This window comes from Urocampus carinirostris, chromosome 16 (genome assembly GCF_059441175.1).
Source record: "Urocampus carinirostris isolate Australia breed hairy pipefish chromosome 16, RoL_Ucar_1.0, whole genome shotgun sequence".
NCBI lineage: Eukaryota > Metazoa > Chordata > Actinopteri > Syngnathiformes > Syngnathidae > Urocampus > Urocampus carinirostris.
In genome coordinates, this window is record NC_142364.1 from 26,447,580 (window position 1) to 26,462,254 (window position 14,675).

General features: G+C 41.5%; 1 protein-coding gene across 1 annotated transcript; it reads left to right on the top strand.

The window, feature by feature from the left end:
• Positions 1–1,108: 1,108 nt before the first annotated feature.
• Positions 1,109–13,942, top strand: LOC148350870 (arrestin domain-containing protein 3-like). The gene is made up of 8 exons (XM_088356127.1): positions 1,109–1,693; positions 6,181–6,262; positions 7,158–7,305; positions 9,984–10,086; positions 10,162–10,418; positions 11,359–11,512; positions 12,074–12,225; positions 13,150–13,942. The coding sequence occupies exons 1-8, from the start codon at positions 1,414–1,416 to the stop codon at positions 13,207–13,209; spliced, it is 1,236 nt and encodes a 411-aa protein (XP_088212253.1). The 5' UTR covers positions 1,109–1,413; the 3' UTR covers positions 13,210–13,942.
• The last annotated feature ends 733 nt before the right edge of the window (positions 13,943–14,675 follow it).

Here is a 14,675-nt window from a genome sequence, read left to right on the forward strand (position 1 = left end):
AGGTTTGAACCATTTTTATCGACACTTTTAATAGCAATTAAACATATTCACAATTTCATTATTTCATTTTCTAAAAATATGAGGTTTGAACATTTTTTGTAGACACTTTTAACAGCAATAAAACACATTCACAATTTAAATATATCATATTTTAACAATATGAGGTTTGAACAATTTTATCGAAACTTTTAACAGCAATTAAAGACATTCAAAATTTATTTTTTTTTTTTATTTGGTTTGAACAATTTTATTGACACTATTAACAGCAAATAAACAATGTGAGGTTTGAACAATTTTTCTCGAGAATCTTAACAGCAATTAAGCATATTCACAATTTCGTTATATCTGACAATATGCCGTTTTAACAATTTTTTCGATATTTTTAACAGCAATTAAACACACAATTTCATTATATCATATCCCAACAATATGAGCTTTTGGTTTGAACAATTTTATTGACACTTTTAACAGCAATTAAACACATTCACAATTTCATTATATCATATTCTAACAATATGAGGTTTGAACAATTTTATCGAGACTTTTAACAGCAATTAAATACATTTTTTTCAAGGATTAATTATTGGTTTAATGCAAACAAACACAACTTCAATTTAACCAGAAATAAAAAATATATATATTTGATCTGGAAATGCACTTCCACAGGAAAAGTATTTAGATTGACAGTCAATGGACATAAAGCTCAAATAAAGATCCATTTATATCACCCAAAATATTTCTATATGTGGCGTTCACTCCAAAAATTCATAAAACACAAAGCTCTAAATGTAATTTACTGTTCTTTCATTTGTCAATTTTTGGTTTTTGGTTTAAACAAATTTATTGACACTAATTTTTGGGGGGTTTGAACAATTTTATTGACACTATTACCAGCAAATAAACAATGTGAGGTTTGAACAATTTTTCTCGACAATTTTAATGACACTCACAATTTCATTAGTGGTTCGTGCTAATAAAAGAAATGATCGCGAGAAACAAGTTGTGTGCACCTTACTTCATACCAAAAACTTGTCTTTGTCTCTTGACGTCACAGTCACTCCATGCTCTGATGACGAAGGCTTGGGCGACCCTCGCATCCATCCTCCTCCTCCTTTAGCCTGTGTGGAGTGCGTGCGCGTCCACCCGGGTGCGTGCACGCACTCTGCAGCCAGCTTATCTTCGTTGACTGAGCCCTTTAAGAGGAGCCCGCTCCGCACGCGCCACTACATTGCACGAAACGGAGCGAGGATCAGCTGCGAGCGCAGGGTGGCCCGACCTCGATGAGCCAGGAGCGACTCCGGGCGGGCCCCGCGCGGGCCACCGGGAGCTAGGCTGCGCTCTTCTCCGGCCACCGCGGTTCGCTCTGCCAAAGGGGCGTGGAGGAGGGTCAGGGGGGCGTCTTGATTAGCCGTTATGGTTCTGGGCAAAGTTCGTGCCCTGTCCGTGTGTTTTGACACGCTGAACGACAGCAATCTGCCCGTCTTCTCCGGCGGCGAACTGGTGTCCGGCCGCGTGGTGGTGGAGGTCACCGGGGATGTGCGCGTCCGTAGCCTGGAGATGACCGCGCGCGGGGTCGCCAAGGTCCGATGGACCGAGTCCCGCAACGCCGGAGCCAACACGGCCTACACGCAGAATTACACCGAGGAGGTGGAGTACCTGCACCACCGAGATACCCTCATCGGTGAAGAGCGAGGTGAGGCACCCAAAACAAGTCTCTCTACGACCGCAGACAAACCTTGACAACCTCATCACTTTATATGTTTGCTTAGTATATGGTGTCCCAGGTCGAACCCACAGTGTGTAACTTTTCCACCAAAATCGTTACAAAACTTTGCAAGTGATAACATAAAAAACAAGGCAGGCGGAGGCAACTCCCTGTTGATTGCTTGAAGCGGTTCAAACCTGATCACGCTGGGTTCAGCCGGCGGTGGGGAAGGGGGCACTGCAACAAAGTACTACTTCAAAAAAGAACAATTCAATTGGAGTGTGATGTTATGATGTATATCTCTTTACCTCCAAATATTTTGATAAATGTCACCATGTTGTTCTTGTTGCTTAACCACCAACACTACCGTTTTATGTGATAGACCACCGGATCTCAACTGGTCCTACTTCAGGACCCTAATCAAGAAATCATTTCCTCTTCTCAAATGTATACAATAAAAGGTTTGTGCTATTTAGAGCAGATATAGTAAAATATATGTAACCGTTTCTCAAAAAAAAAAATAGACCAGGGAAACCAAATGTCTTCAAGGACCTTGAGTACTCTCATATAAGCCGACACCAACTCCCTGAAACTGCTTTACAATTGCCACGTACTAAAATAAATTCAAAATATTAGTAAAGTGTGTACCAAAACATGGCAAATTATTAATTTATGTAGGTTATAAAGATAAAAACGCTCGTAGAAAGCTAAAAACAATTAAAAAAATAATAATAATTTACCTTAAAGCACCACTTCAATGGCAGACACTTGTGCGACATTTTCGTATTTCGCAATTATTTTCTTCTTCAACTCCAGCATTGTTGTGACAGTTTTCCACCATCCTTCCCCTCATCGCCAACAACGGAAAAATTAAACCAACAAAATCAAAAGAGATGTCTTGGCTCTCACACGCGCTGATAGACTGAACAGGTATAAAAGATTGAGCTGGGCATTATCGCCCTCTACTGTTAAGGAGTGTAATTGACCTTCTGTTTTTGTTCTTAGTCAAGTCATGTTTATTTGTATAGCCCTTTATCACAAGGAGTCTCAAAGGGCTTCATAGACCACAGATTATTGCAAACTACAGACTATTATTACACCATCCCCTGATCTAAAACCTACATGAAGGCAAGGAAAACTCAAAACCTCAACATGAGGGAAATGGAGAAACTTAGCATTCCACTTTTGAGTTTTGACCCACCAATTAAGAACACTGCATTAGACGATTTTTTTTACCCCTAAAAATGCATACCAATTGAAAAAAAAAGAAGGTTTTATTACAGAATTTATTCTGGACATAGATGAACCAACAGACAATGGCTGTAGCAATTCACTTGTGTGAAAACTGACATATCTTTCCATAATTCGTATACAAAAAAGGAGTCCATAAGATGATTGAAAATCTATTAAGTCATGAATAGTGCACCATTCAACTGATGGCCGCCTCGTCATCTTTGGGGAAATTCTATTCTAGTCGTTCAACTCTTGATGAAGAAATAATTTGTATTTTGTTAAAACGGGCAAAAGCTGGATTTTAGTGTGATCTTCCCGGGAATGTGGATGTTTAAACATTTCATGAACTGTAATTACGGTTTTATTTATTCTGTATTCTACTCAAAGAAGTAAGTTCACAGTTCATGGTCATTGGAGCGTCACTTCTTACGGTGTGTCATCGGCAAGCACAGCTTGATGGAGCCCGTCCCTTTCCAGGTGTTTTTTTAGGTAGGGGTTGCCTCCTCCACATGCAACATAAAGTACTGGTTTCCATGGTTACCAGTAGCAGGAGAAGCCTCCTGGTCTGTCTCTGATACAGCACCTTCATCGTCTGGTCGCTGTTGTTTTTCGGTGACAAGCGTCATCCCGCCCTTCAGAGATGAGCCAGACATCAGCATTGACAGGCAGCGGCGTGTGACAATACTCGATCCTAAAGGAAGTAGGATGATGAACTGAAGCTACATAATTATAACAAAATAAACCAAGTTATAAATGAAGAAAGTACATAATCATGACTAAACATGGGCGGTGACAATTTTAATATTACATCAACTAAAACAACAAAAAAATCTTGACTTGAGACTAGTCTGTGCGCAAAGCAACCGTTCTAATGACCACATTAGATTTATTTTCTTTTGTCTTTTTTTCTTAAATATATTTCTGAGACTGATTTTGTCTCACACATAGAAATCTAAAGCACAATAAAATCCACAGCTTTTTAATCTAAAAAATGTGGGTTGTATTTTGTTCTTGTCCACTTGAGCATCACGCACCTACAAATTCGTAAGTCAACCAGGTTGCTGGTGAGAACAGTTATCTGAGGCACGATATGCACCCTGTTGAGTTGTCAAAAGCGGCAGAGAACAACAAACCAGGTCGAAGCTCGACTGTTGGGACTGTTTTACTTGCAGGCTCAATGGCAACATGGAGGAGTTTTCATTTTGAGGACTTTTGTCAAATTTGAGCGCTCCAAGACTGTAAAAACGCAACCCGTTTCAGTCTCACGGGAGATCTATCAGTGTTTTATTATTGACATTCAACTATCTCCATATGGGCTAGTTTTTCCTTCGTGTGTGTTTCCTGCGTGTGTCCTTGCGTGACTCTTTGGATGTGCGCGTTTAGTTCACTCGAGGGTTTTTCCTCGTGCAACAAGGCGTCTGTGAGGTCGTCTATGCTAAGATTTTCCACCAATCGCGGGGGAGCTTCGCTTGAGGGGGCGGGACAACGGTCGGTCGGCGAGAGGCTGCTCCGGCTGGTTCAAACTGGTCCGCTGCAGACTGGGCCGCTCAAGCTCGCTTGAGGCGCGCACGGGACACGAGGACGGCGTGAGATGCGCGTGACACCAGGAACACTTGCTTTTAAGCTCATGACGTCATCTATATGGCCTTGAACAATGTGTTAGGAATTCAAATTATGTTGTTAAAACCCCATATTATGACTTATGCTTTCTATATTGAATTTTCGGAAGCTCTGCCTATTTTTGTTACGTTATCATGTAAAACTAGAGTTGGGTTTTGAACATCCATTCATTATTAGCACCGCTTATCCTCAGTAGGGTTGATTGGGTTCTGGAGCCCATCATATCTTTGGGCAGGGGACAGCCTGAACTGGTTGCCAGACAGTCGCAAGGCACACAGACAAATCACTCGCTCATTCTCACCAAGGAACAATTTGGACCGGCCAATGCATGTTTTTTTAATGTATGAGACCGGAGTGCCTGGAGGAAACACACACAGGGAGAACATGCAAACCCCGTACAGGAAAGCTGGTTTTGAACCCATAACCTCAGAACTGTACTGCAGACGTGCTAACCACTCATCTGCCGTGCCGTGGGTTTTTCACAACAATTTAAAGGGACAGTTTGTATTTTTTAGTGCCTCTAAGTGGTATATACATATACCGGAGCCATATCCCCCTGGTGGCAGGTGGCTCGAGTCAAGAACACATTCACATTTTTGACTCTTTCTGAGAAATTGATACAGAGGAGAGGATTCCCAACGCTCTTGCTCAACCCAACTGATGTGTTGCAACATCTCGTTGGGAGTCATTAGGTGACCAAACCCCCCTATTTCAACCCCTAATGCTAAGCGCCAAGCAGGGAGGCAAGGGGTATCAAAGTTCTTAGGTATGACCTGGCCGAGGCTCAGACCACCAACCTCCCAGTCTTGGGGCGGGCGCCCTAACCCCAATGGCATGGAGCCTCTATCCACATAGAGGGGTAGAGGCTCGGGGATGCTGGAGCCCATCCCAGCTGACTTCGGGCAGTACGCGGGGGATACTCTGGACTGGTTGCCAGCCAGTCGCAGGTCACACAGAGACAGACAACTCATCCGCTTATTCACACCATGGGACAATTTGAACCGGCCAATAAACCTGAAATGAATGTTTTTGGAAAGTGGTAGAAAAATGGAGTGCCCGGAGGAAATCCACACAAGCACGGGGAGAACATGCAAACTCCACACAGTAAGGCTGGTAGATGGATTCAAACCCATGTAGTCAGAACTGTGCCGTAAAGGCGTTAACCAATATAATTACCATGTGTTCTTTCAAAATACTCATTGGTTGAGAATTTTGCATTCATTTTATATTGCATGAGCCTCACCCAGAGGGAGCTGACATAATTTGGTGCTAGCTTTTTGCTACAGGTAAAAAATGAAACCTGGCCAAAGTTAAAAAAATGAGATGAAAAATGGTGCGGTTTGGTGTCCATCGTTGAATTTTTTTCTATTGCTTTGTAGCTCTCTTTGGTTGCAAGACACTACACAGCGACTAGTGGTTACAAAAACAACACACTGTCCTTTTATATTTTCAAGTCATGGATCGAATTTGGTGGTCTGTGCAGCCCTATGAGACTTTTTGTGATCAAGGGCTATACAAATAAATGTGACTTGACTTTAAAAGGGTTAAGGCTTGATATTGGTTAAGTTGTTGTTTTATATGTGGTTTGAGTTTATTCATTTATTTCAATTTATTTTTTCCAGATGATGACACTGTGGATGAAAGCATCTCCGTTCTGCACACCGGCTTGCATGAGTTTGCCTTCAGTTTCCACCTGCCACAGATGTGAGTCACAGTCAATTTGTGTCACCTCAGCAATGTGTTAACTGGCTTATTTTATTATAGTCGAGGGAATGTAGTTTTACACCTGAACCAACTCAACACGCTATACAAACTCAACACTTATCGAGACTTTTAACAGCAATTAAATACATACACATACACTACGCTCTATCTAGAGAGAGCATGTAGTTTGCATTTATTTAAATTAAACATAAAAGCCCGCTTGTACACAAAAGCAGATGTTTATTGATTTTATTGGTATTTATTGGGGGTGCCTTGACACAAAACCTAGCTAAATAGACTCCCAGAAGCCTGTGTACACTTTCCCGAAAATCAGTTCAGCCTTTTCAGAGCCTTTAAGCCCCATTTGAATATACACATACACGCTCGCCCATTGGGTTTTATATATAAGTTCAGGAAATAATAACTTTTGAACAAAAATTAGGTACGGGCTTCTTTTTTGACATATTCAGAATTGTACGGCAGGCTGGATTAAGTCATCCAACAGGCCGGATCTGGCCCACGGGACGTATGTTTGACATGTCTGACTCAAACCCACCATTAGCCATGTTGGCATACTAGTCGAAACTGCCGAACACCATCCCATCATGACACAACATCCTATCTTAACATTAGAGAAATTACAAGTTGGTGAATGCTCACTGTCAGGCATATAGACCCAAGAAAACATTTAAGAAATCAGCCACTATGTAACTGGGTTTTTTGGTCTCTGACAAACGCTGGCTGCTTTGAGAAAGACATAACTGGTCACTCTTGTTTGCCCGGAGCATTGAATGACCGCTCCAGTAGGAAATCTCAAATTTCTGAAAGCTGCACAATTGTTCATGGTTATTCAACAATACTGGCTTGAAAGCTGACACCCAGTGCGTGTGTGCAGGGCGCTGGCGACATCATTTGAGGGCAAACATGGCAGCGTGAGGTACTGGGTAAAGGCGGAGCTTCAGCGACCTTGGATGCTCCCAGTCAAGGTCAAGAAGGAGTTCATTGTCTTCGAGCACATCGATATCAACACTCCCCTGCTGCTGGTAGGCCCAACCCCCCCTCAGCCTTTCCGAAAACGCAATTGTAGAGTTCCAAGATATTCGGAAGGCCTTTAACCGCAGGTTCTCGGAAGAGCTCAATGTTTGAGACGGATTAGGCTTTGAAATAAATAACTGTTTATAAATCATTAGTTTAAGTTCTAGTTTGCAATAAGGGATTTGAATTTTAATTTTGCCTTTGTTTTGTTGGACCTTGAAATTTGGGTTTAAAACAGTTGCTATGGTTTTTTAGACTTTGAATGTGTTGGAGTGATTTATTGAATGGACAGTGTGTATCATTTGAGCACTAGATGTCGCTGAGTACGTCCGGCCCAGAGATTAAATAAGGACCATAATAATCATGTTGGTACCTTTCCAACTTGAGCGTGTGCGAAGTAAAAGCGACTCAGTTGGTCCGGTCCACAATTTACAGGGAAGAGTTTCAACAGTAGTTTACATTCACGGCTGTAGTCTCTGTAGTCAGCAAGACATTCTTTAACGTGTGTTCATCGTTGAGATACTTTATGATGAAAACCCAAAAAACAAACTGTAAATACCTGAAAACGCCAGCCAAGCACCCAGAGAAATTCAATTGGGTGAGCGGTAGGGGTGGGCAGATCTCTGCGCAGATAGCGCACTCCCCTAATCACATTTGTATCCTTCTCGCAATATTTTGTGACGTTTTTACAAATCAACTCTGCTTGCACCTTGTTTCGAAACCATTATTTACGACAAAAATGACGGTCAAAATGAGCCTCAATGATCATAAGTAACCGCAACAGGGAGACATATTTCAAGTGGGATATTTGTGGATATGGGAAAGCACAAGGATTAATACAAACTATGTTGACTCAGTGACCAAAACGCACAATTTCATTTTTTCCATATTTTTTACCAAGCCTTTTTGGGGTTTTTGGGTACCCGTAGCAGCAAGATTTTGGACAAATACATCAGCTCCCTTTACGTTCGGCTCATATTACGCAAAATAAATGTAATTTCTCAACTTATAACAATTAAAAAACACGTTTATTTGATAGTTTTCCTTATTATATGAATAAATGTTTTTTTTTTTCCAATTGATTTTTTTTTTTAATATATCTCAGGAGGCACGAAGTAATACACATTGTCCCTTTACAATCACTCTAGTCTTTTGTTTTTGGTGTTTCCTGTGTTAGGGTTTTGGAAAAAGAGCATTTAAATCAATAGTACGTATTCGAATTCAAACCTTAAAACTTGGTTTTCAAATTTGGTTTTCAACGTCTGTGTTTTTTCAGTTGGGTTTAGGGTTTGGATTTCAAAGTTTGCGTCTAGGTCAAGGTTATGACTTAAAATTATGATTTCAATCCATTTTTATTGTTTCTAAGCATGTTTTTAGGCCATTTATTGTTTCAATCTAATCTTATGGTTGGCAAGGGTTTGGTCTCCATATTGGTGGTGGACCAGTTTTGGGCTCATTCGTTATAGTTACTATTTACTCCATTTAAAAAGTAATTTCTTTACCCCCCCAGATTACTGACACAAAAAGTAGCGCGTCAGTATGAAAGTAATTATCCAGTTACAAATTACCGTATATACTCACATTGAAACCACCCCTTAAAACTGCCTGAAAATAGCCACATTTTAGAATAAATAGAAGAAAACGTGCACACCAACCTGTGGAACGGTGAACCTTTAATATTTCTTGGCCTGTGCAATTTTGAGAGCTGGCAAATTAAACAGCCAAGACATTCCATATCCATTTGGTCTTTTGTATTCAAACCACTCAACGTTTTCCTTCTCCATTTGAGGATAAAGCCAAAGTCCTTTTCTTTTTTTTCTCCTGTTATGGTGTTTTGCAAAAGTAATTTCACAAATCAGAAGTCTGAAAATGCAACACTCTTACCTTGAATTCTGTACTCTTGTTTGCACCAATGATTTTGTTGTCCCTGTATAAGCCACGCTCCGTCCCCACGCGCTGCCTACCATTCGCTCATGGTGACAAACAACCAAATTTGTGACTACAAACTGAGCTCCTGATTTCAGTATTTTATTTGATAGTTTTCAAGTACGGCTTGGATGCAAGTAGGTACACGGTAGGGAAAATATCGGTAGGTAGAAATTCAGCACCTCCTCGTACTCTGTGCTTGAGACGGCACTATCATAACTGCATTCAGTTGTATTTTCTAGAAACATATAAACATGTTCACCCTCATTAAGGGGTGTTTTTACCGCTGTGTTGCTGGTAGAATGAGGGTGGTTTGTCACTCAGTGAGTGAAGGAGACACTGTCAAAGAGCAGAATACACTGTAATTAATTATGTGCTTTTTATAAAATGGCAGAGTAAGGCTCCATGTTGTAACGACAGTTGAGTTACTAAATCATATTCCCACCCGTGTCGCTGTATACTTGAGTGTCCCATCATACGCTTTGAGTACCCACTTGTGGTAAGCCCCTCCCCCACCGCCCAGTACTTGTTACTGGGAAAAGTAACTCCCAGCACTGGCAGGTACATATTATATTGTGAGGACAAAACAATGATTTCTCTTAGTGAGCGATAGTCCCTTCTGTCCATGCCAAAACTATACCCTTGACACTGGTTCTTGTGTTGTGTGGTTCCAGTCTGTTTAAGGGGTTTAAATAAGGGTTGTGCTTTCAATATTGCAGTTTTCTAAGTTACATTTTTGAAGGGTTTGTTGTATTTTCAGGCCCCTCAGGCAGGCAGCAAGGAGAAGACTTTGTGCTGCTGGTTCTGCGCGTCAGGTCCCATCTCTCTCAGCGTCAAGGTGGCCCGCAAAGGTTACACGCCAGGTAGCACGGAGGCCGTCCCCGTCCCTTGCGTCCTCCACTTATTCCTGCGGACTCACGCCTCTTCATGTATCCCAGGGGACTCCATCCAAATTTTTGCCGAGGTGGAGAACTGCTCCACTCGTGTGGTGGTGCCCAAGGCAGCGCTGTACCAGACGCAGACCTTCTTTGCCAAAGGCAAAGGCAAAGAGATCCAGCAGATGGTGTCCAACCTACGGGGCGAGGCTCTGGCACAGGGCAAGAGTCAGAGCTGGGAGGGTCGCATGCTCAAGATCCCACCTGTGTCACCGTCTATACTTGACTGTCCCATCATACGCGTGGAGTACGCACTTGTGGTAAGCTCCTCCCCCACCACCCAAAAATAAAATTACTTTATTTTCCGCACTATAATGCGCACTCACCCCCAAAAATAGTCCTTTGTGATGTATTTTTCTTGTATAAGGCGCACTGGACTATAAGGTGCATGGAACTCAAACTATAGTAAGAGCTAGGGTCGCATAAATAAAAATAATTTATTTCATAGAACATAAAGTAACATTATGACATCTGATTTCACCAAGAAAATTACTGAATGAATTCATAAATGGTTACTGCGTGGTCCTCACTCCCAAGTATCCTTTTTCGCCAGCTAGACAGCTAGTGAACGTTGCCCGGATAACCAGACTTCTTTTCTTCAGGTGCTGTTTATTCTAAAAATAGCTTTAACTATTACCCTTATTCGGTCGCTGTCAAACTAAAAACAAAGTTAAAAGAAAGTCTCGTAAAATGTTAACTATTCAGATACATTGTAAGCTAAGCTAAGTCATGCTAACCATAATTTAAAGAGTATGTAAATTTGTACAAAACTTAACCATAAACGAAAATCTTCATTAAAATATTTAAAATATGATTCATTCACTTACAAACCATTATTATCGAAATCAACAACAAAAAGTATTTGCAATTAGCGTTCGAAAGATTGCGTTTGAGCTGTCGTTGAAGTTCTACGCTTTTCGTTTGTTTCCTTTTAGGACCAGCAATTAACATGTTAACCACAAGAGGGCACTTGAAGACCACTCTGTTTCTCAAAGGCAGAACAGTTACCATTTACAGTGTCATTTAATTGTATCTATGCATTTACAATTCTTTCCACTGTATTTTCCGGTATATAAGACACACTGGATTATACGGCACACTTTCAAATTTCTGGCCAATTGGGGATCTTTCGGGTCTTAAAGTGTGAAAAATACACTATTTGGAAATATCTGTTGAAATATATTTCTTTTTTTCCTCTAGGTGTATGTGGACATTCCGGGCGGTCTCAACTTGTCGCTGTCGTTGCCATTAGTTATCGGGACCATCCCTCTACAAAATGCTTCCTCTCGCACTTCCAGCATCAGCAGCCAGGGCAGCGCCTCCAGCTGGCTGGGCATGGCGGAGCACCCTGAAGGTGAGGAGCCGAAATATGTGGCAATTACATTTATTCACTCCACTTATTTAATCAACTTTATTCATTCAATTGCTCATTTACTTGGTTATTTATTTACTTAGAGGGTCATATTTTATCATTTAGTTACTGAATTTTAGTTTCTCCTAGAGGTAAAAAAAATGTACAAATATTTGAGAACATAAAGAATGATTGCATTTTCTCTGTTGTCTATTTAATTTAAATGGCATTTTTATTCCAAAACTTTTTAATCCAATTTTAAGATTATACAAAAGTAACCCAAAACTCGTTCTACTTAGTGTTGTCATCAAAATAATACCGGCAATCCGAAGGTGTCCATTTTTTTTCCTCTGAGGGCCCCAAACATAGAAACTGGAGGATACAAGTGGAAATATTGTTTATTTGATTTTATTTGTTTATTTATTTGGGGGTAAAGTGTAATGTACCGAGATTGACAAAGTCCAAAATCTTTGTTTCAGCTTTCTATAAAATTAAATTAAAAAAATATTCATTGGGGAAATAAAAAGTTTTATTTTTATATTTCGAACCGTTCTTGTTTTGTAGCTCCACCCAGTTACAGCGAGCTGGCCATCCCAGAGTCGCACCGCCGCCACTTCCTGCACGGCAACCAAGAGCGGGAGCAAGATCTCGCCAACACGACGCTGCTCACGTATATGACGGAGTTCCGATACCTGCCGCCTCCGCTCTATGCTGAGGTAAACACACGCATGACTTTCACGATTCTACTCAAGCTAGTTACAGTTGCTTAGCGAGGCAAATCGGCTCTCTCCTTTCGGCGACATTCATCATTTTAAAGTCAAAAACTGTGACTTACGTGAATTGTGTAGATCCGAGAAGGAAATGTTTTGGGGGGCGGGGAGTATTGTAAGATTTTGGGTGTTTGAGGCGGTGCAATTAATTTCAAATCAGTATAGTTTGCACGGTGGGGAGCAGTTGCCTATTGGGCCATGCAACTGTTACATTAAAAGCGAGAATCACAGCTCGTGGAAAATACAGCAATGAGATGAATCAAACCAGACTTCTGCGTTCCTAGCCAATGGTCAACTGCCGCCCATACGTCATGATACATAGATTAAAAGGAAACAAACTTGAAAGATGCTAATTGCTAAGATCAGTCATTGCAGAATAAAGAATCCCTACATTGAGAACAACGCCAACAAACGTTATTGGTTTATTTGGTGTGTATTTTGAATTTTTTTGGCACCCGGGTTGATGTGATGACGTTACAATAGCGATCAGAGCATGTTGGAGTGAGTTGGCACAGAGCTGCCCAAGAAGTATTGCACGAAAGTGGAATGAAGAAATCTGGCCGACTGATTAAGGGTCATTTGAACTAGTATCATACTGTAAGCTTATACCATTTCCCAGTATTTATATGCAGCAGTAATATACATATTCATCAAAGCTCTGATGGTCATTTGACAAGCATTTCGGGGGGGACTCTGTGTATCGGATATGAGACAAAAGCGTCATTGTGAGTCGACAAGGCTCAATGTTTTGTTCTGCAGTGTATTGGAACGTGTTTCCACCACAACTTCTCACGTTTTATTTCCATGCCTGATATCATGTCTGCTGAACACACTGGGGTTCTGAACATGTAACTTGCTCCCGCCCAACAGGTGGACCCATATCCCGAGCCCGTCGAACCAAACCGCCTCAACATTTGTCCGTCACGATGAAGAGAGAAACCGTCCCAAAGCAAGCCGACATCTCCAGCTGAGGGAGAATCACATGACCACTTCATTGAATGATGGGCGGAGATTCCTAAGACAGAACCAAAGTGCTCGAAGGACGCCCGTCGTTGACCACTGTCAGTCTTCCTTTCTCCTTCAAGATCTTTGCACATGCCTGTAAATCAACAGCCTCACACACGCCATATACATGCGCAAGTATCATTTTTATAGTAATCTAGAAGTTGATGGCAAAAAGACAAGACGCAATTTTCACCTGACACACTTAGACTGCAACATGTACACGCGTGCATTTGTCAACATGAATGTGTCTTTGCGTTGGGGTCAAAGTAGATGCACTTTGAGCGTGCTCACGGATCCAAAAGCACAAACGACCAACTTCAAAGAACCACAAGTCGCCTGTTCTTGACGTTTGCTCAGAGCGAAATATTGTTATTCATAATAATGCAACTTTTTTTATGAGCGCGTTCCGTGTCCAAAGAACGCCAAACTATCAGAGAAAGATGTTTACAGAAGATTCTCGTCAAACGTCCTTTCAAAGTTGAGGGTATCACTAAAGTGCAATATTTTTTTCATATTTTTATATTTGTCCTTATGAGCACAACTTTTTTCGTATCTGTTGCTCTTTTCCATCTCTGTGCTTTATTATTCTTATTCTATTGGGATGGTCTTATTGCTGTTACGAGCGACTTTTTGATAAAGAAAATGTTTATTTTATAAACTTTTGTGCTGCCTCTTTTCTTTGTGTAAGTTGGCCTATAATGTTTATGAAGAGAAACAATTCACAACTATAGGTTCGTGTGTTTATGTCAGGACCAGAATGGAAACAGGACCCAATTGTGTAACGTTTATCACAAGTTTAATTGAAGGAAAGAGGAAGGGCTGCGCCCACGATCCAGTGTTCGCTGGGCGCGGGAAGCAAGTCGTTGTGATCCGAACACGGAAGTGGATCTTCCATAGCGAGCGATGGCGGTGTCAGGGACGGAAAAACTAGTCGATAACTGGGACTGAAAAGCAAGGTGTGGTCGGGGTCGTAAGCCAGAACGGTCGAGTAGACGTAGTCGGGAACAAAAAAGGGGTCGTAAGCCGGGACGGGAGAGCAGACGTGGTCAGGATCAAAACAGGTCATAGCCGGAGACAAACTGGAGCAAAAACGGGACAGGCGAGAGTCAGGATTGAAAAAGGCTTGCCTAGAAACACTGAGGTTCGCACACGGACTGTCAACAGGGGATTGACAGGACTGGGATTAAGTTGGGACAGGGAGCCAATCACAGCCCGCAGCGGTTGGTGCCAAATGAGCGGGCACAGGTGAATCCCATCGGTAATCATGACAGTTTAGGCCTAGACCAAGTTCATCCAATTTATTTTAGCTCGTGCGCCACATGTTAGAGAAAACATTCTTACAAGGGCCGGACTAATTCATAAATTAATGGCATAAAAAGTCTGCCTTAGCT

Bases quoted from the DNA above. Each gene is read 5' to 3' on its own strand.
- LOC148350870 (XM_088356127.1), top strand. From the start codon at position 1,414: ATGGTTCTGGGCAAAGTTCGTGCCCTGTCCGTGTGTTTTGACACGCTG. The intron at 1,694-6,180 runs GTGAGGCACCCA...TATTTTTTCCAG, and splicing joins CCTCATCGGTGAAGAGCGAG to ATGATGACACTGTGGATGAA. The intron at 7,306-9,983 runs GTAGGCCCAACC...TTGTATTTTCAG, and splicing joins TCAACACTCCCCTGCTGCTG to GCCCCTCAGGCAGGCAGCAA.